The 19,083-nt window shown below is 33.8% G+C and overlaps 2 protein-coding genes and 2 long non-coding RNA genes across 5 annotated transcripts; 2 read left to right on the top strand and 2 right to left on the bottom strand.

Moving 5' to 3' along the window:
- Window positions 1-6,198: 6,198 nt before the first annotated feature.
- LOC147478199 (uncharacterized) lies at window positions 6,199-9,770 on the top strand. The gene is made up of 4 exons (XR_015207198.1): window positions 6,199-6,333; window positions 7,984-8,268; window positions 9,375-9,432; window positions 9,505-9,770. It is a non-coding gene; the product is annotated as an uncharacterized LOC147478199 (long non-coding RNA).
- A 2,459-nt stretch (window positions 9,771-12,229) lies between these two features.
- Window positions 12,230-14,369, top strand: LOC147478198 (replication protein A 70 kDa DNA-binding subunit B-like). Its single transcript, XM_086586186.1, has 9 exons — window positions 12,230-12,376; window positions 12,495-12,765; window positions 12,856-12,955; window positions 13,047-13,171; window positions 13,280-13,361; window positions 13,450-13,585; window positions 13,662-13,717; window positions 13,886-14,003; window positions 14,358-14,369. The coding sequence occupies exons 1-9, from the start codon at window positions 12,230-12,232 to the stop codon at window positions 14,367-14,369; spliced, it is 1,047 nt and encodes a 348-aa protein (XP_086442312.1).
- Window positions 14,370-14,727: 358 nt separating this feature from the next.
- Window positions 14,728-16,003, bottom strand: LOC147478197 (uncharacterized). Its single transcript, XR_015208476.1, has 5 exons — window positions 15,653-16,003; window positions 15,505-15,563; window positions 15,232-15,412; window positions 15,052-15,119; window positions 14,728-14,967 (listed from the first exon to the last, which is right to left on the bottom strand). It is a non-coding gene; the product is annotated as an uncharacterized LOC147478197 (long non-coding RNA).
- A 973-nt stretch (window positions 16,004-16,976) lies between these two features.
- LOC147478196 (peroxisomal (S)-2-hydroxyacid oxidase GLO4-like) lies at window positions 16,977-18,521 on the bottom strand. Of its 2 annotated transcripts, none has more exons than XM_086583648.1 (2): window positions 18,366-18,521; window positions 16,977-18,210 (listed from the first exon to the last, which is right to left on the bottom strand). In XM_086583648.1, the coding sequence occupies exon 2, from the start codon at window positions 18,187-18,189 to the stop codon at window positions 17,095-17,097; it is 1,095 nt and encodes a 364-aa protein (XP_086439774.1). In that variant the 5' UTR covers window positions 18,190-18,210; window positions 18,366-18,521; the 3' UTR covers window positions 16,977-17,094. The 2 variants fall into 2 exon arrangements, with proteins under 2 accessions (XP_086439774.1, XP_086439775.1); XM_086583649.1 differs by having other exon boundaries at window positions 16,977-18,193; window positions 18,366-18,516.
- Window positions 18,522-19,083: the final 562 nt, after the last annotated feature.

The raw sequence follows: 19,083 nt of genomic DNA, 5'->3' as shown, positions 1-19,083 counted from the left end.
TGCTTTGCAACACTTAAAATCCCTTTTTTCAAAGGAGGCAAGTTGATTTAATGAAATATGAAGATGAGCCTGGTCCAGTGATGAATATTTTCAGAAATATTAGCATGCATTTTGTAGTTGGCGAATTCCCACTTGCACGGCCATCTAACACTTACAATATGTGACAGGCCATTGATATCATCACTGCAAACGCTGGGGACTTGGGGCGCTAGAGCCTTGATTTGATCAGGACAAAACCCTTTGCCACTTTCTTGGAAAGTTTCTGCCATGGAGAATTCTGACCAGCACAATACCACTTTAGATGAGGTAAAGATGACATCATGTGTATGCTTTTCTTAATTGTTGTGCTGATTACTCTTTTTCCTTTTTGCATTTACATTTGAATATAAGTCCTACTTGCAGCAGTGATCCTTATATGCTTTATCTTTTTCTATTAAGCCACTCATAGAAGCAAACTACTCTGTCGTGTTTCCCAACCAAATGTCATGTATATTGATATTCTAACTGAAAGTTATGCTGATAAATCGACCTTCTTACATCGCGTTCCTGTTAAATCATCAGACGATCTCAAGCTAGCGTGCAATTTCATTCGGAAACAGTTCCCAAATCTTCTAGATGTTGGTTTACAAATACACAAATCACAGAGACAGACCATTCCTCATCTAGGAACTTCTTTACCAAACGATGTTTTGGATACTTCACAAGACCACAATGTTGTTCTATGTTGTTCTCTCCCGAGGTCTACCTAAGACCACAATGAAAAAATTTGTTAAAAAATGAAGAATAAGAAGCGACTCGGGAACCTTCACAAAGAATGTTGTTTACAAATAATCTACTTTAGAACCTTCACAAGGAATGTCATCTACAAAGACGTCCTCGGACCGTGTAACATGCTAACAAAGTCCCTCTCATGATCTTCTATCACATTGCTCTCTTACTGGTAAGTCCTTCGTATATACATTTAAAATGATCCATTTAACAGTCACACACTTTCATCCAACTCAACTTATATGTACATAGTGTTCTTGCTATAGTAACCCACTATAAATTGCCGTGACTAAACTCTATACCGACTTAACTTTTTTTTCCCTGTTGTTCAGTTGTTCTGTTCTGTATATAGTGTTATTATTTTTTTTTTTTTGTCTATACAGAGACAACTGATAGAACTTATATATATATATATATATATATATAATCCAAAGAGATTTCGTTGGTCTGCCAGCATCAGTAGGTACTAAAGGAGTTTGGCTCCTATCAGTTCGTGAAGCTATTAGATCATTTGCCAAATTGCAATTGAACCTATTGTTGTGAAGAAGGGGGAGCATATTGACGAAGTTAATCCACAAGAGTAATAGGTCTTTGAGGGTTTCATTATTTGTCTATTAAAGTGTTGTCCATTTTGCATGACATTTAATACTAATGAATATGTTATATTATCTGTCTGAACATAATTAAAAACAACCCATATATACTAATATTGATTTACATTGTTGCTTTCAAGTCTATTATGATTACAAAGAAAGTTAATACATATCATATATCATACTAACCCTGTTACAGATTTATGATCGCAACTATAAGAAACCAAATGTAGGTCAAAATAACAGTTGCTCTGAGGGATTTATTTGCCACTACAAATTGAAATGCCAGGTCCAATGAAAACTACTGGTAGCGTCAAGAACAAAGACGACTGCTATTACTACTGGTACATTACCCTTTTTCACCATTGTTGCTCAGTTGATTTCCCCTGTAAATTGTGCATGCTAACCTCATATTACTCATACTGTAGATACCAAATAACGGAACCATCAGATTGTTTCTGTCTCAGATCGACAACTATACATGTACATACATATTCATCTTTAAAACAAAGCCTTGACGTTCTTAGCATAACCCAATTGCGCAAGAAAGGGGCAGTATTGCGTCCAAAGTCACTTCTTATATTGCTTCATGAATTAAGATAAGGTATTTGTTCTTTATAATCTTCAAATTATTAGTTAACGAACAATATAGTACGATACCCAATGGATGTTTCTGTTTCAATTTTATTCATTAATTGTATCCCACTTTAAAATCTTGAGTAGAGAGAAATTAGTGGCCACCAAAGTTAGCAGCCTAACTGAGGAGAAGTGTCGCCTTCTTCTGCATTACACCAAATTTAGAAATCTTTTACTTTAAGTCTGTGATGATAACATATACCAATGTTGTTGTTTCATCACATCAAAAGGTTACCTCTCACCATCAGAACCTCAACTATTGTATTTGATGAATAGCTCACTATTTTTCCCCATTCCCTTCTAATGAAAATTTGAACTATCACTTTGCACCATTCGTGAACTCTTTATTCCAAATAAACCCTGTTGTGCTTCCTCTTAGACTTTATTCTTACTTACTCTCATTCTAAGTTAAATATAGTATTAGCTTTTTAACTTTCTTGAAAGTATATACTTATTCATTTCTCATGGATCCCGATTACAAGAACAAATCGTACAACGCCTCATATATTATTAATTTTTAACTTATTGTCATATAGGAAAAATATGAAGAGGTGAATCTGATCACCAAGGGTGGTAAGTATGGATGGCCTGTTTATGAGGGCTATTCCCTATATAAAGTTCCTGTAGGAAATACTTCCATTAGCTCCTCGAGTTTCATCTCACCTATATTGGTATATAGCCACTCTAATGTAAATAAGAACAAACCATCTGCATCAATTACTGGTGATTATTTCTATAGATCCTTGACTGATCCATGCATGAATGGAAGGTGAGTTTAGTACTCTTAATATACTCCCTTTCAAATATACAGTCACAAAATTAGTGGTATCTGTTACTAACAACATTAATGTATGGATTATCAGGTACATATATGCAGATTTATATGCAAAATATATGTGGGCTGTTGCTTCCATGTCTCAGGTTTGTTGGGCCCTCCTTATCTTAATTTATTTTAATAGTTTTGATTGTGTTAAAAATGTGTTATTTTTGTGGAATTGAATGGAGAGAGGCAACGGGGCTGTAGGTTATGTTTTATGCATTTTTTTTATATAGTTTTGGGATACTGTTATAGTGTTTCATCTGACTTAAAACATGCGACCCAGGAGAGATCCATTCTTCTTAGCCCTGCTGTTTCACATTATATTCGTGCCACATATAACATTGTCGAAGAGTTGAATGATTTGTTGGGAGTAAATATAGACTGATTTTGGAAGGCGACCAGCCATAGAAAACAATCTTGAATAAAAAATAGAGATCCCGATTGATCATCACATTGGTTCTTGCAATATTCCAGCAATTTACAGGAATGAATGTCATTATCTTCTATGATCCAATCATTCCCAAAGTGCTTGGGTTTCGAAGAAATGCATCTCTTACTTTTGCAAACATGCCTACAGCTATATAAGCTTCACTGCCTTTTTGTGCTTTATTTCTTTGGTGAAGTCTCCTATGTAATTCAACCTCATTATTTTATCAGTTAGTTTTTTTGTACCTAGATTTATTCTTATTTTACGTGCATACCTCTATCGTATTGTCATCAAATATTTGAAATTCATTTTCAAAAAATATGTCTATCTTCTGAATATTGTCAGAGAATACAAAGAGGAGTTCACTTTGTAGAAAGGAAAGATGCAAAACGAACGTTACATTGTCGGCATGGATTTGGCTAGATTTTGCAACATGTCAAGGATCAACATTGACTGATGCTGGAGATGCGCTCTCTGCTATGTACATTCCATGTAATGAATATGGCTCTAAGCTTATTAATCCCCTCCAAATTGTATGTGGAGCTGCCCACACTATAATTGTTGCTCACAGTAGGTATGGGCTTTGGGCATCGGGAACAGGCAGGCGTGGTGGTCTTGGAAGTGATAATCTAGCTAATAGTTATGCTCCCTACAATGTGTTGTGGCTAACAGTAGATAAGGATTTCCAGGATGCTTTGGACTTTGCTGGTGAAGAGACAAGCATACAAGATGAAGAACGACCACGGTTGCCAAAGATAGATAAAAAATCATCTTTCCCCATGGAAGAGATTTATCTTCAATCCAATTTCACTCTAACTGAGCGCTATGCTAGCATACTACATAACTCTATAATGTTTCTTTGTGACTCTACAACAGGAAGTGTGTTCGTTGTGTGTTTTTTTCCGCGTGATCCTTAAGAAATTTGTCAAGATATTATTTTCTTTGACTGTGTTGTGTTTGCTTTTTTTAAATCTTATTCAGACTGTTTTTTATATGGACTGCTTCTCTTTAATTTATTTGGTTACCAGTTGCGGCAGTTCGACTTACAGAGAATTTTGAAGGATAAGACTTCCTGACGTTATCAGACTGTTTTTTATATGGACTGCTTCTCCTTAATTTATTTGGTTACCACTTGCATCAGTTCGACTTACAGAGAATTTTGAAGGATAAGACTTCCTGACATTCTCAAACCCATAGCATCAGCACTATCTCCACATTTAGCATACCTGTAAATAATTGAACCCATAGCATTAGCGCTATATCCACATTTAGCATATCTATAAATAATCGAACTACCAACAAAACAATTATTTCCAATTCCAAGTTTCAACGCTAAACAATCAACAGATCCATCAAATCTAGCAACATTGGCTAAGACTTTATGTCCTGAATTAGGTTCAAAAGGCACTATCGCTCATGACGACTTGCGAGTGTCAACTCTTAAAACTCAGATATCTTTATTGTTGGATTATATGAACCAAGATATTCTTTTGTTAGGTGGTGTTATGCAGCAGGCTCAAGAGATTTATTGGACTCAATTCAAAGTGGATATAACAAATTGCTTGACATTGTCATCGCTATCAATGATGATATTTCGTATTTTGTATTACAATCCACATACTTTCCCTATCCATATACCAAGTAAGAACGAAGCTGGAATCATTCGTTGTGGTTACTACGGTGGTCATTCTGATGCGTATAAGCCATTAGGTTACAATTTGAACTACTATGACATTAACTCCTTATATCCATATATAATGAAAACTTATCCTATGCCGTGTGGTGAACCAGTCTGGCATAGTAATTTAGAAGGTTGCTAACTAATCATGTTGGGCCCAGTATCGGTTTAGTTTTTTTACTCCTCACAGATACTCTTCATTGGTTACTCTGATTCGATTTTTTCTCGATAATACTCTGTTTCGATTAATTGTCAATTCACCCTATTTCAATACCTATTATTCATAGTTTTCACCAAGTACTGATTTACTACTTTAGTTTGTGGCGGCATCCTAAAACAACGCCAAAGACTTGATAACTGAAGCTATTACATAATACCATAAACGTCATAGTATAGACTAATGGTCTGTGGATACACTGATGGTATCGGGAAAACCTATAAACTGACAATAATATAGACTCCCAACAAAACAATGATATTAATTTCTACGCTTATTACCCATACAGATGCCAGTCAAAATTCATAAAATTTTTAACACCTAATTAAATTAACAACACGTGGTCGATACCTACTATTATTTGGATTTGACTAAAGCAAATGGTCAACTAAGGAAAAGCTTCTATCTAATGGGCTTTACTTGGGCTTAAAAAAAAAAAAAAAAACATCGAGAAAACAGATGGATAGTGTGGGGGGTGGAGTCACAAAATGAACTACTTCATTCTTCCCAAAAATCATATCGGCAAAATAAGGTACCATATCACATTCTAATTCTATAGAAAGCTAACCATTCACTGTCCACTTGAATATCTCTGTTGTTTCCTACTTTGTCTGAGCATGGTCACGAGTTAATAATAGTCAGGAGTCGCATTACATCGCTCACTTATTTCACTCTGTTGCTAATGACTTAAGCCATTTATATCATCAAGAATTTCTTAATTCATATCTACATCCGGTCTGCCACAACCACTTTGCGAGTCTCCCTTGGATTTGAAGCTGAAATGGTAAGTAATATATAGATATTGCTTTTATTTGAAAACTTTCATTCATATTTAATATTTGTGTTGTCTAATTAGTCCACGTAATGGATTTCAGAATTCAAAGGACTGCTTAATAGATGTCAGTAAACAAAATATAGGTGAAAGATAGCGAAAGGGACCTCATGCCCTTGATCGTATTGTTGGGATATAATACTCAGCACACGCCATGTACCTAAACAGGTCCAAATGATTGCTCAACTTTAACCAAATTTTTTAGTATGAAATTTGAAGCTCTAATGGTCGGTTCTGACTGTTATAGTTTAGCCTGACACTTCTAACAATATCAATTTACTAATCTACATAATTATTTTCGATTGTGTTGTTATTGAAGATGTAGTTGCTGCAGTTCAAGCTGTCAAAGCTGCACAGCTGAGGTCAGTGTGTTTTTACTTTTGGTTTACAGTTTTCGTTGTGTTTTTCGTCTTGAAATCAGATCGTGTAGGTGACATGTGCATGCTATCAATATTTTACCTAAAATGCATATTCTGTCATACTATATGCATATGTATCCCCAATTCCTTCTCAAGAAAGTGTCTTCTCCAATTTAGAGGGAATTGTTGTGGTTGCTATACTAACTAAAAACCTTATTGTTATTACTTCCCTATTATCTTCTTAACACATTTACTTTTACCTATACTTTTGTGTAAATTAAAGTCGAAAATCAGCTACGGACACTGTTCAATTGCTCACGAGGGACTTTTTCACATTAACACCAGATTTGTTACCATTTGTACCTAGTGAAAAGGCTACAAAAGTAGCCGTCTTTCTTCTTATGCACCCTTTTATCTCTATCAACTCTTCCCTCATTCACTTTCTCTTAAAAGCTACATGCCAAAAAAATTTATATATATAAATAAAATAGAGATCTCTAATTCTCTCTCTACTGCTGATTATTTCTCTTTAGATATTTCGTTATATTTTTTTCTTTTTTAGTTTCTTACAATTTTGCAGCGATCACACCATATTTCATTTAACCCATTCAACAATTTATCTATTAGAGGAATTGGCTTTCTTTTTTTTGTTTCCTTATCAAGCCTGAATGATCATAATTTGAATGTGAGCCTTTCAGAAGCCTTCTCAAGATTTACTACTTTCTTTTTTAGAAGCGTCAAAATAGCTTTCGGGTTTTACTTGCAAACTGTAGTATGTAAAAATGTTTTCTATTTTTTTTCCCCCAATTTTTTGTTTTTTAATTCTATTTTCTGATAACTGCGTGAGATTTGCGACGGTGAACTTCCTGTGTTTTTGTTGGTTTGTTTGGTAGTTGAGGTTTAGTGTATACGATATTACTACTGAAGAGGACTTTCCTGCTCTTTGTACAAAGTATATTTGTATGCTATTTTATTTTAGCTATAAACTTTGGTTTTCCGTTGTTGGAATAGAGTAAGAAGTTCAAGGTAATAACAATTCCATTTCAAAAAAATTAATGAATTTTAACGTAGATTGAATGCATATAGATCTAAATGTTAATGATGTAAGTTTTTGCTTCATAATTTTAGCACTATACATTCCAAGCTAATTGCTTATTATTTTATTAGAGGTTACTTTACTTATGTTTTAAACAACTTGGGAACCTTACCAACTAGGGTCTCTTAGTTTAAACTCTCGCCTGTGATGATACACACCTTAGGGGTCTATTCTTTTGTGTAGTTTTTCTCTTTGAACTTTGTAATCACATAAACCAAGTAAAGATGGAAAGAGTTGAAACTTCTATGCACAGTTTCTGGAAACATGCATAATACGTTTCATGCTGCATAACTAGCGACATTGAAAAGTCACATAACTACACAAATATGTTATCTATAGTTTGTTACATTGTGTTACATATATGCGACAGCTAACGACTTAGATTAAGATGGTACACATTATGTTGCATAACTTTGAAAAAGAATGAAATGGTTATGAGTATTTTATTATACAACACTTAAGCTTTATTTGCCTATCTTCTCTATAATAGTAGGACTATACATCTTTACTAGACTTTAGTTCTAACTTTTTGTATAAGACCTTCCCTTTCAATTCAGTCATTTTGGAAGCATGCGCACAACTGTCACATATAGCGATCGGCCGACTGAGACTTCAACTATATTGTGCTTGGTGAATAGCTACTAGGTATAGACAACTCAATCCTTCTTTATGAATTTTGCTGGAATGATCTTAATGTTTTATTATTTGTTTATTAAAGGATGGGTTGAATAGGGAAATGATTGTTGACTTTATGGTATGTTTTATATACTACCTATTGTAAAACGGAATAAGCAGGAGAATGGGTACAAACCTGAAAGGCATCGAACAAGCACAAATATGAGGTATGTAAAAAAAAAATCTGCATTAATGGGTTTAGAAAATGTTTAATTAATGTGATTAAAATTTGATTGCAATATATGTTATTACCTCGAATTTTCAAAATCGAAGTTATGCTTTTATATGCTTTAAGTAACTGGATTGTTCTTTTTGAATGATCCATAATGTCCAAATTACAACTGTTTTTTTCCCTAACTATTCCAAGTTCCGCACTATCTTATTGTTCACTAACAGTCTAGGCACTGCATGGTTAATATAGTAGGCACTAAACAGGGCTACATAATATGTTTTGACACTCTTCATCCCTTTCAGTAACAAATTATACTTAATTTTCTTGCTTCCTTCATTTTTTCGGGAACAAGTCGCCCTTCCTTCTAATAATAGCCAAAAGCGAGTAGGAAAGGCGGCTACTAACAAAGGACAGTCACTGAGTTTCTACCGTTAAACTTGAGTACACTAACCAACCAAGGGGGTGGCGTAATTCAAAAACATCAACTGTTTAAAGAAGCGTTACTTTGCTCATCAAATTGTCTCACATATATTGTTACAACCTTCTTTTTCGTCATTTTCAATATAACAAGAGGAGGGTCGACTTTAGGAGTTTTAAAGATAACAATTTCGTTTCTTAATTCTAGGTTTTTAAGAGCATGCATTCTTTAATTAAATCCAAACAAGGGTTTAGAGAACTCTTCTTTCATTCTCTATTATCATCGTCTATTTGGTATTTTTTTTTTTTTCACAATCATTATCGTTGTTGTTATCCTCTTCTTTAAACCAAATAGTACAACATATTTCCTAAAATTAATTGCGGACTATTTTAAAAAATCCCAGTGTACTTTGAATATAAAGCCGTGTGATTGCTCAGGAACTGAGGAACAGACTTACAGAAGTTACTCTATCAAACTTAAATGGTTATCTGGGATAGAAAATTGATACGTTACTAAAAAGTATTAGATATCATGCTTTGTCCAATAATGATCACGAGTCCGATTACATTGCTCAGTCATCCCTCTATTCCCAGGAGAAGACCAAACATTTTACTTATTTCAATATGTTACCAATGACTAAAGGCATTTATATGATCAAAAATTTCTTAATTTTATATCTACAGCTGGTCTGCCACCACCACTTTGCGAGTCTCCGTTGGAGATAGATTTGAAGTTGAAATAGTAAGTAATATATCGATATTGCTTTTATTTGAAAACTTTCATTCCTATTTAATTGTGTTTTTGTCTACTTAGGCCGCGTAATGGATTGCAGCATTCAAATGACTGATTGATAGACGTCAGTGAACAAAGTATAGTTGAAAGATAGCGAAAGAGAACTCATGCCCTTCATCTTATTCTTGGGATATGATGGCCATTAAATACCCTGTACGCAAACAACTCCAAATAATGAAAGTGGATGAATATCAACTTATGAAAGTAATCACAATAATCTGCTCACTCCAGCAGCCTATGACATTAATAGTTTTTGTTATTTTGTTCCTTCTATTTCAATATGTAAACTTCACCAGGAAACTACTAAGTAGTGCATCACTATTGTTTTCCCTAAAATTTTATTACTTTAGTCACTTTAGTTGGATTGCCTTTTCATTATGTCAACTCCAGGAGACAACTAACAGGTAATGCACTAGTGTTATTTTCATTTAACTTTTGTTATTTTACTATAACTTCAGTTCGATTCACTTTTCCTATTTTAGCTTCACATGCTTAAGACGACCTCCACGATATTAGAATGTCAAAAATAGGTTTCCGGAATTTTTCCAGAGGCAGTGTCCACACGCATATCATATGGAAAGAGAGAGGTTATATGATTAATTTTCACCACTCATCGGTAGTTCAGCACAACCTGTTAGCTTTGCACTTACAAATAGGCAATATTCAGCAAAAAGTGAACTCTGGTAACCCAGATTAGAAGTGGTTTCATTTGTTATCCATTTAAGATGACAGCTACCTTCAACTGGGCCACATTAGCGCACCAATGTTTCATACTTTATTTGACAGACAAGCATCTATTCTATAGACTTTAGCCAGCAGTGTTCAGCTCAGAAAAAAAGTGTTGTGTTACTCTTCCTTCCATAGTACTCACCTCTGCAAAAGTACCAGGTTAACCGAAAAAATTAATCTGAAAAATGAATCTTCAAACTCTTGAAATTCTCTATTAGTAACCATGATTTAACAAACAAATTCATACCAAACAAATGCTCGAGTAAATTCATACCAAACAAATGAAGAACCTATGGTTTTTCAACTCCAATCGAAATCGTCGTTAACTCCCATCTCTTGCTTCTACGTCAGTTAGCCACAGATTGTGAACGTCGAATAGTACCTTCATTTATAACGGTACAGCCACCAAATAAAACAATCACTAAACAGTTAATGAAACTCTACATACCAAACTTCACCTCAGTTATTTAAAAAAATCAAAATAATTACTACAGAGCTTCCACAACTAATTGTTACACCCCCAAAAACAAAAAAAAAAACATTGATAAAGTATGCGCCTTCCCCTTACATCTTCACACTTAATACATAATACACCATGTCTTAACCTAAGTCATTATAATAATTAAATACTTACAAGCAAATTAACACCACACACCTCTTGAACAAAAACAAATTTCTACTTCTCAATATTTTTCTCATTATAAAAACACTAACTGCATTATTATATATAATTTCATACCTCTTCAATCATCTTGATTATCTGAATAAAACCATCTCCTGTTCATGTGCCTTTCTCTGCTACATTGTAACATTTCAATGCTCGAAACAACATTGTCAGTACCTTTTTTTTTTTGTACCCAGATATTTTGAACAGATTAGGACATTAACAACAAATATGCCCCAAACTTAAGCACTTGACAATTCGATAAAATTGACTTTAGTGAAATACAAGCGACCTGTGTTTAAACACTTAAAAGTAATACTCAATACTAAATTCACCACAAGTCGATTTCATCATAAAAAATCAACTTTTATGAGAGAACAGATCATTATAACAAAATACTTTCATTCTAAATATATAATTAAACCCATAACAGCATCTAACCATGTTAAGTAGTTTTATATTTTATACTACTCTTTTATATTGAAAATAAATGGTATCAAACTCGGGGAAAAAAAATCTAACAATATAAATAAACTGATATTATTTTGTTGCATCTAATATCGTATGCCTATAAATAGGCATTCATATATGTATCCAAAAGTATAAAACATTAGTTGGAACCTGCCTTAGTTAACTCTCCTAACTATTTACATCTACGAGACAAACGAATTATTCTATAAAGCATAACATCCAAACCAAAAGAAATGTCCAGAATACGTGTCAAGTAAATACATCATATTGTTACACGCTCACACTTCCTTCTTGCTCCAAATATAAAACATTAGTTGAAACCTTCCTTAGTTGAAAGCTACGAGACAAACAAAGCATTCTATAAACCATAACATGTATGAGTCCACCCATCACTTCTTGCTCCACATGTCATTGTCTATAGAAATCATGTTGGCAACCATATATCTTTCCCTCCCTCTTCCCACCTGACAATCTAATAACTTTATCCCATTTCACACTACCCCAAATTTCATGCGTACCCACTCCCCCATATATTCATTATATTGACACATCACCTTATCTATAATTTTACCCTTACCCATTTCCCCTCACAAATCTACACATCACCATAAACCCACGTTTATCCACCTGATCATATATCCTACCTACTAACCTATTTGCCTTACATTCACAGGCTTTTTACAATTCCAATGAAGCGGCTCAATTTATCCTTTTCATTCTAAACATATTTGGGTGGCTCTATATATATCTACGTATAGTTTAAAGCAGTCTCAAGGATACCATACAATATCAAACATAACAGTATAACTCACTCTAAATAAGATCACAATCACATATTCATCCCAAACTTCCTACCTTTCAATCTTTCTCATTATTACCAGAATGTCTTATGCTCACCGTCACTGTGTTAATGATATTATTGGTAATGGCAATTGGAAAATAGTTGTACGAGTTGCTCGAATTTGGGAAACAACAGACTATACAACAGATCAATTCAAGAGTTTCGACATGCTACTATTTGATGAACATGTACATATATAATTCGTTTTATTATTTATTCACATTAAACCTATTAAACAATAACTTAATTATGATTAACATTAATATCTTACTCTAACCCATTTGTTCTTTTTCTTACCAATATCAGGGCCACAGAATACACGCAAAAATCCCGTTAAGCGTTGAAACAAAGTTCAGACATCAAATCGAAGAAAATCGCATTTACTATATCGAAGGGTTCACTCCTTATAGAGCAGTTAATTCCCGTAATTTAATTGCTGGAGAATGGATTATATACTTCAAATGGACTATAAAAATTAAACCTCAAAATACAGATAATCTTCCATTTCCAGAATATGTTTTCTCATTCATCCCTTTCTCTGATATACCAAACCAGTTCAATACCAGACATTTAATAGGTCATCAAATATATAATTGATTTCAGCTAAGCTTTTATATTTTTTTATACATCAAAATATAATCTAAAAATTTTGATGTCTTTTTTACAGATGTAGTTGGACGAATCTACACGTGGAACCAAGCAAGATCGATCAAGAAAAATAATGGGCGTGATACCATTATTAAAGAAATTGAACTTCTAAATGAAGAGTAAGTTAACTAATAATACTAATATTACTTACAAATTTTCACTTGCGTTTTCTAAATTCGTATAGTAACAAAGTTTAATTTTTACATGTAGGGGCTATCTGTTAAAAGTTACTCTTTGGGGCAATGCAGCCAAACAACTCGATCGCCACAAAATCTGGAAAAATTCAAATAAATCGATTCTCACTGTTGCTTCTACAACTCTTAAATATGATAATGGTATTGTCATATATAATCAAATTATTTTTATTTTATATATCTACTTTACATATCATAATATATTTTGTACCATCTTTTAAAAATAATATCATCTTTTATATACGACAGGTGAATATGTGCTATCCTCTACATCAGCAACAAAGTTATATCTTAATTTAGACATTCCAGAAGTTGCGATTATTAAAAACATGTATCATTGCTAAAGCAAAATTAGATTTAAGTTAAACAAATATTTGCAACTTAACATTTTAATGATGAAATTGTCTTTTGTTATATAGTCCAATTCAAAAAGAACCTCAACAATTACAAGTACAACCTCCTCAATCACTATCCCAATCAATTGAAGGTACATCATCGCAGGAACTCACTACCCTATCTGATATTCTTGAGTCACTAAATGATATTCCGTTACAGGTACTCAAAAAATATATAGAGAATTTTTTTTGTCTATATTATGGTTTCTGTACATTATTAACGATATTCTATTTAGGTTACTCAATTCAAATGTGAAGCAACCATCTCCACTATACTTTACGATGATGGATGGTTTTATGTTGGATGTGTAAGTTGTCCTAAATCAGTTACTAAGACTGGCGATGTTTACGAATGCCCAACGCATGGAGTAACTGACACAAAAAAAAAGTAATATAACTATACACAGTTAACATCATACATTTTATCACTTATACATACTAAATATTTTCAAATGCTCAGGTACCGTTTGAGAATGGAAATTATCGATGAAACTTTAAAAGCACGAGTTGTCGCATTCCGTGAAGTTGTTACACTTCTACATAAAACTGAAAATGAGCTACATATAATTGAATCACAGGTACAAAGCTACAATTGTTTGTCTAAATTTCAACATTTTTTCATTTACAGTAACTTGATGTCTACAATAATTGATTGTATACAAGACAATGGTACTTAAATACTACTGGAGCTCTTTCAAAATCTTATTGGATATAAAGCTATCTTTCAGCTAAAAATAGATGAGTTCAACATGCAACACAAAAATAGTTTCTTCACTGTTACAAAAATATATCCTATTACAAGAGCTTCATCAAGCAAATAGAATCACAAGAACTTAATCAAGCAAATGGGCTCTCAATCAAGATACTTACACAAAGTCCACTTTGTATTGTTAATATAGTGTGTTAAGTTGTTTTTCTCTCTGCTATCCCAGCTGTTAATATAGTGTGTTAAGTTGCTTTTCTCTCTGCTATCTCAGCTGTAATATGTACCTTTTCACTTAATTATGTTAATTATTAAATATTATGTTTAATTTCTTTTTTCTTTTTTTATCAATCCCTTTTCATGGTCAACATTTTCCCAAACATAATCCACTTACTCCTTCTGAATATATATATATACCAATCATAATTTGTGTTTTTTTTTTTTGTACCTTACTTAAGTAAGCTTCCACCTTTGACCTCCTTAATAATATGTTTGCTTTGTCAATACATACTTACACATTAAATTCAATATCAATATTGTGAATTAGTGGTTAACACTTATATTATATTCATTATTGCATCAGACTACCAACTATCAAACACTCTTTCATATAAACCATTACTACATCTAATACTTCCCCTCCCCACAACAATACATACAACATCAAGATTTCAACCTTTTTAAACACACTACTCAAATTCTTAACATGAACAACTTAAATATTATGCATACTCATAACTTAAATAGCTCCTTTTTAATACGTTCCTTCTTCAACAAGCTTAAACTCCAACTCAGAGCTTTAACCCACTTTCTATTTTCTTCCAAAGCCTTCCACACATCTAAAACAACAACAAGAAAAATATCTATTTATAAATGAAAAAAAAAATAAAAAAAGTATGAACTATAAAATAAAAACCAATTACTTTTTCAACCCATAAGTATTATTAGCACATAATTTTCCATAGCCGCAAGTATGCTTCTCAAAAGAATCCTACAATAAATGATTAAACAAAAATAAACAATTATTACAAGATTTTTTAATCAAAGTAACAATTAAGCAGTATACAATTAAACCCAAAATGTATATGAAGATAACAACGTACTTTGATATCGATAGTCGGCGCCCTTAAAGCTAAAACAACCATTTTCAATTCACCTATAGATGAACGAAATTCATACCCTTGATTTTTCTTCTTTCTTTTCTTCTGCCCTACCCCAACTCTATTTAAACATTTCTTTTTAAGCTCACCCACTTTTGATTTACTTGAACTAGCTTTGGATAATCTAAACGCAAAAAATGAGGCGAAAAAAAAAAACAAGTTAATAAAAAAAAAATGCTACTAACAACATTAAATCCATCAATATGTCAACTTTACTTTTCATGAGTATTAGATTCCTTCTTCTTCTAAAGGGATATCACGCTTTCCTCAGGCGGCTGTTAAAAATAAAAAAAAAAAAAAAAAAAAAATCATCAGCAACTATATACACTTTTATGAAAGCACTGCAACTGTTTATTAAACTTACAATCATAAACCAATTGTCATAATTAAGTTGAGTATTTAATGAACATTCACTACTGCTTGAATATTCAGCACTACTAATCTCAATTGGTTCATTTATACCACCCAATAAATCCTCATCACTACTAATCAAGAGATCTGAATCAGACATTTTTAACTTTATCAGATATAGTAAGTAAACAAATACACAGGAGCATGCAGTGCTATTTTACTTTCCAGCCTTCTCTCTAATATATAACAACATCATTTGCATGAAACTAACACCGAATTTTTTTTTCAATCAAATGTTTACAAGTGTTTTACCTTTCATCACGAAGAGAAACAAATGTTAAGGAAATTCTGAAGGTCACATCACGTGTTAGAACTAATCAACTTAGCCTTGGACAATCACGTACAAAAGCCCAATTTCTATTTAAAACTCCAAACCCTTCTTAATAAAACCCACAATATCAGACTTTAACTTCAGCAACCCGGTCATATAAAAAAAAATCCATATATAATCCACAACACTGACTTGAAACCAATTTGAACAAATTAATTGCCCCCATAACTTTAAACTTTAACTTGCGTGCACTTACCTACTATACCTAGTATATATATATATATGAGGCTTTTAGATACACGATATATTGCATGAATTACTGCCAAAAAATACTGACACAGCCAAATGTGAAATATGTTCACAATGATATCAAAATAAATATGGTGTTCTACTTGTAGAATTATATTTATATAAGAACAAAAATAGAAATCATGGAGAACACTTCTTTTGTGAACTGGAGACTTTTTCCTTCTTGTCACCCTTGAACCGTATCATTTCATATTTGGTTGTATCACCAGGTTTTCCTCCAATATCTCACTTTTTTATTTTGTTGTTGATGTTGTTGTTGTTTCTCTGAAGTTTTATAGCTTGATACTTTGCTGGTAGAATTCAAGTTATTTAACTACGCAATTTGTACGAGTTTCTCTTAACATGGAGATGGGTGGTTGTTCATTGATCACACAAAGAGGATGAAACACAATTACACTGATTCTTTCCAAATCATCCCTTAAGCCTAGTTCACTTTCGGTAGTTACAACTAACAAACTTGGATTGTGTATGTATTGGGAATTAAGAACTAGATCATATTTTAAACTTGGATTGGTAGTAAGACCTGCACGTAGCATATTCCGGACCTGTCACTTGAAAATCCATACGATAATCTGGTAAGTTTTTGTGGACGGTTGTGCTGGCCTACTTTGCAAAGTAGCCACTACCACTCTATTCAACCCTATTCCATTGTACTGATCACCGCAGGTTCGAAGTTCCCTACTAAATTGGTTCCTACTTTTAGCGCGACAAGTAGTTTAGTTTATTGTTTGAATTCTGAACATATTAACATGCCAACAATCAGAGTCTCCAGCGCATCATTACATACATTGCACATTGAGCTACTTTTACAGAAGCTAGAGCAAGGATCGCAATCGGTCACGCGGTGTCTGCACATGACTTCTTGCAATATCCTTCAACGAACAACACCCGCAGAGAGTCATGGTGAGCTCAAGCTCATCCCTGAGCATCTCAATGACACGTCTTACTCCATTTTCACCCATTGCTGCCAAGCCATAAAGGACAGGCCTCCCAATAAGAACAGCTTGAGCACCAAGAGCTAAGGCCTTGAAAACATCCGTTCCTCGCCTGATTCCTCCATCCAAGAGAACAGGAATTTTCCCTCCAACAGCTTGAACTACCTCCTCCAGAACGGAAATAGTGGGTGGGGCATAATCCAGCTGACGAGCTCCATGGTTTGATACAATTATCCCAGCAACCCCAACATCCACAGCCTTGACAGCATCTTCTGCAGTGAGAACTCCCTTGATCAATATTGGCAAATTTGTGATAGACTTCAACCATCCTATGTCCTTCCAACTTAAAGAAGGGTCAAGAATTTCAGAGGCAAATGCTTCAAGTTGAGAACCCTTCTCAGAATCAACTTCAGTTGACATAAGGCCTTCAAAATTCTTCAATTCAGGCGTAATCATTTTGTTTTTTATGTCAGCTTCTCTACGACCAAGCCTAGGAGTATCTGCAGTGAGAACGATAGCCTTATATCCACATCTTTCTGCTCTTTGCACTAGCTGAGCTGAAACATCTCTTCTCCTATATACATACAACTGAAAGAATCGAATAGCATCGCAACTCGAAGCAACCTCCTCGACCGTGCAAGTAGACATACAGGATAAAACCATGATCGTTTTACATGCTGCGGCTGCCCTAGCTGTTGCAATCTCTCCTTCTGGATGTGCTAACTTATGACAGCCAGTGGGAGCAAGCATGATAGGAGACGAGAGGTTGTAACCCAATACAGTAGTTGAAAGATTTATTCTGCTTACATCCAAAAGAATCCTTGGCTGAAAGAGGATTCTACTAAATGCTTCCACATTTTCCTTCAGTGTATACTGATCCTCTGCACCTCCAGTATGGTAATCGTAGTACATCTTAGGAAGTGCTTGCTTAGCTAATTCTTGGAACTCATTCATGTTAATTGGTTCAATTGCCATTTTCCTTTAAAGGACAATTACCTATATTAATAAATAAACCATATTGGTCTTAAACAAGAGTCTGATTGTATGAAACACTTATAATCAAGATCATATAATTAGACTATTCAAGTTCTATAAAGACATGCATTAGAATTTGATCAAATAGAAACAAGAATGGAAGAAGGAAATCACACCTTTGATCTTCTGGAAAGAGAATGGAACTGGATCAGCTGAAATTATTGTACTAGAAAATGATCATTTGATCCAGAAAAAGTATTCCACGACACTTTTGTCCAGATGTGTGTTGAATGGACTTGGGTTTATTACTGGCCCATCCCAATCCAATTCGTATAAGTGCATCATCAGTGCATGGCATAAAATGTCAAACACTGGAATCTGCATGTCCAGAAGCAATTTTTTGTTCTTGTGTTACAAATTAAAATGACTTCATCACTTGATTATGCATTTTCTTATCAATCCATTATTGTACAATAATGTTCTTCCACCCCCGACTACAATCTCCAGCTTCACTCTTAGTTACAACCTAGCTTGATCTTGTGAGGTTCAATATAGAAAAAATTCAACCTTGAACTTGTAATAGTCCACGGTTCTAAATTGATAGAGTTTCTACTTGGGCTTGGGCCCGTTTATGTTTAAAGCCCTTCTTTGATCCTAGGCACTTTTTCCTAGAAATATAAGCGGACATAGTATAGCAGGTTCACCTTGCATGTAATATAGTCAGGGCCGGCCCTGGGCCTATGCTGTCTAAGCCCTTGCATAGGGCTCCCAAATTAAACCGAAACTAAAAGCCCCATTAAACTATACAAAACCCACTATAGTATTAAAATCCCAAACAATAGCCCAGAAAAAGTAAACAAATAGGCCCCATGTTATGGATTTTGCATTGGGCCT

This window comes from Coptis chinensis, chromosome 9, assembly GCF_015680905.1.
Source record: "Coptis chinensis isolate HL-2020 chromosome 9, ASM1568090v1, whole genome shotgun sequence".
Classification (NCBI taxonomy): Eukaryota; Viridiplantae; Streptophyta; class Magnoliopsida; order Ranunculales; family Ranunculaceae; genus Coptis; species Coptis chinensis.
This window is presented reverse-complemented; position numbering and strand designations above follow the sequence as displayed.

Bases quoted from the DNA above. Each gene is read 5' to 3' on its own strand.
- LOC147478196 (XM_086583648.1), bottom strand. From the start codon at position 18,189: ATGGCAATTGAACCAATTAACATGAATGAGTTCCAAGAATTAGCTAAG.
- LOC147478198 (XM_086586186.1), top strand. From the start codon at position 12,230: ATGTCTTATGCTCACCGTCACTGTGTTAATGATATTATTGGTAATGGC. The intron at 12,956-13,046 runs GTAAGTTAACTA...TTTTACATGTAG, and splicing joins ATTGAACTTCTAAATGAAGA to GGGCTATCTGTTAAAAGTTA. The intron at 13,586-13,661 runs GTACTCAAAAAA...TATTCTATTTAG, and splicing joins TAAATGATATTCCGTTACAG to GTTACTCAATTCAAATGTGA.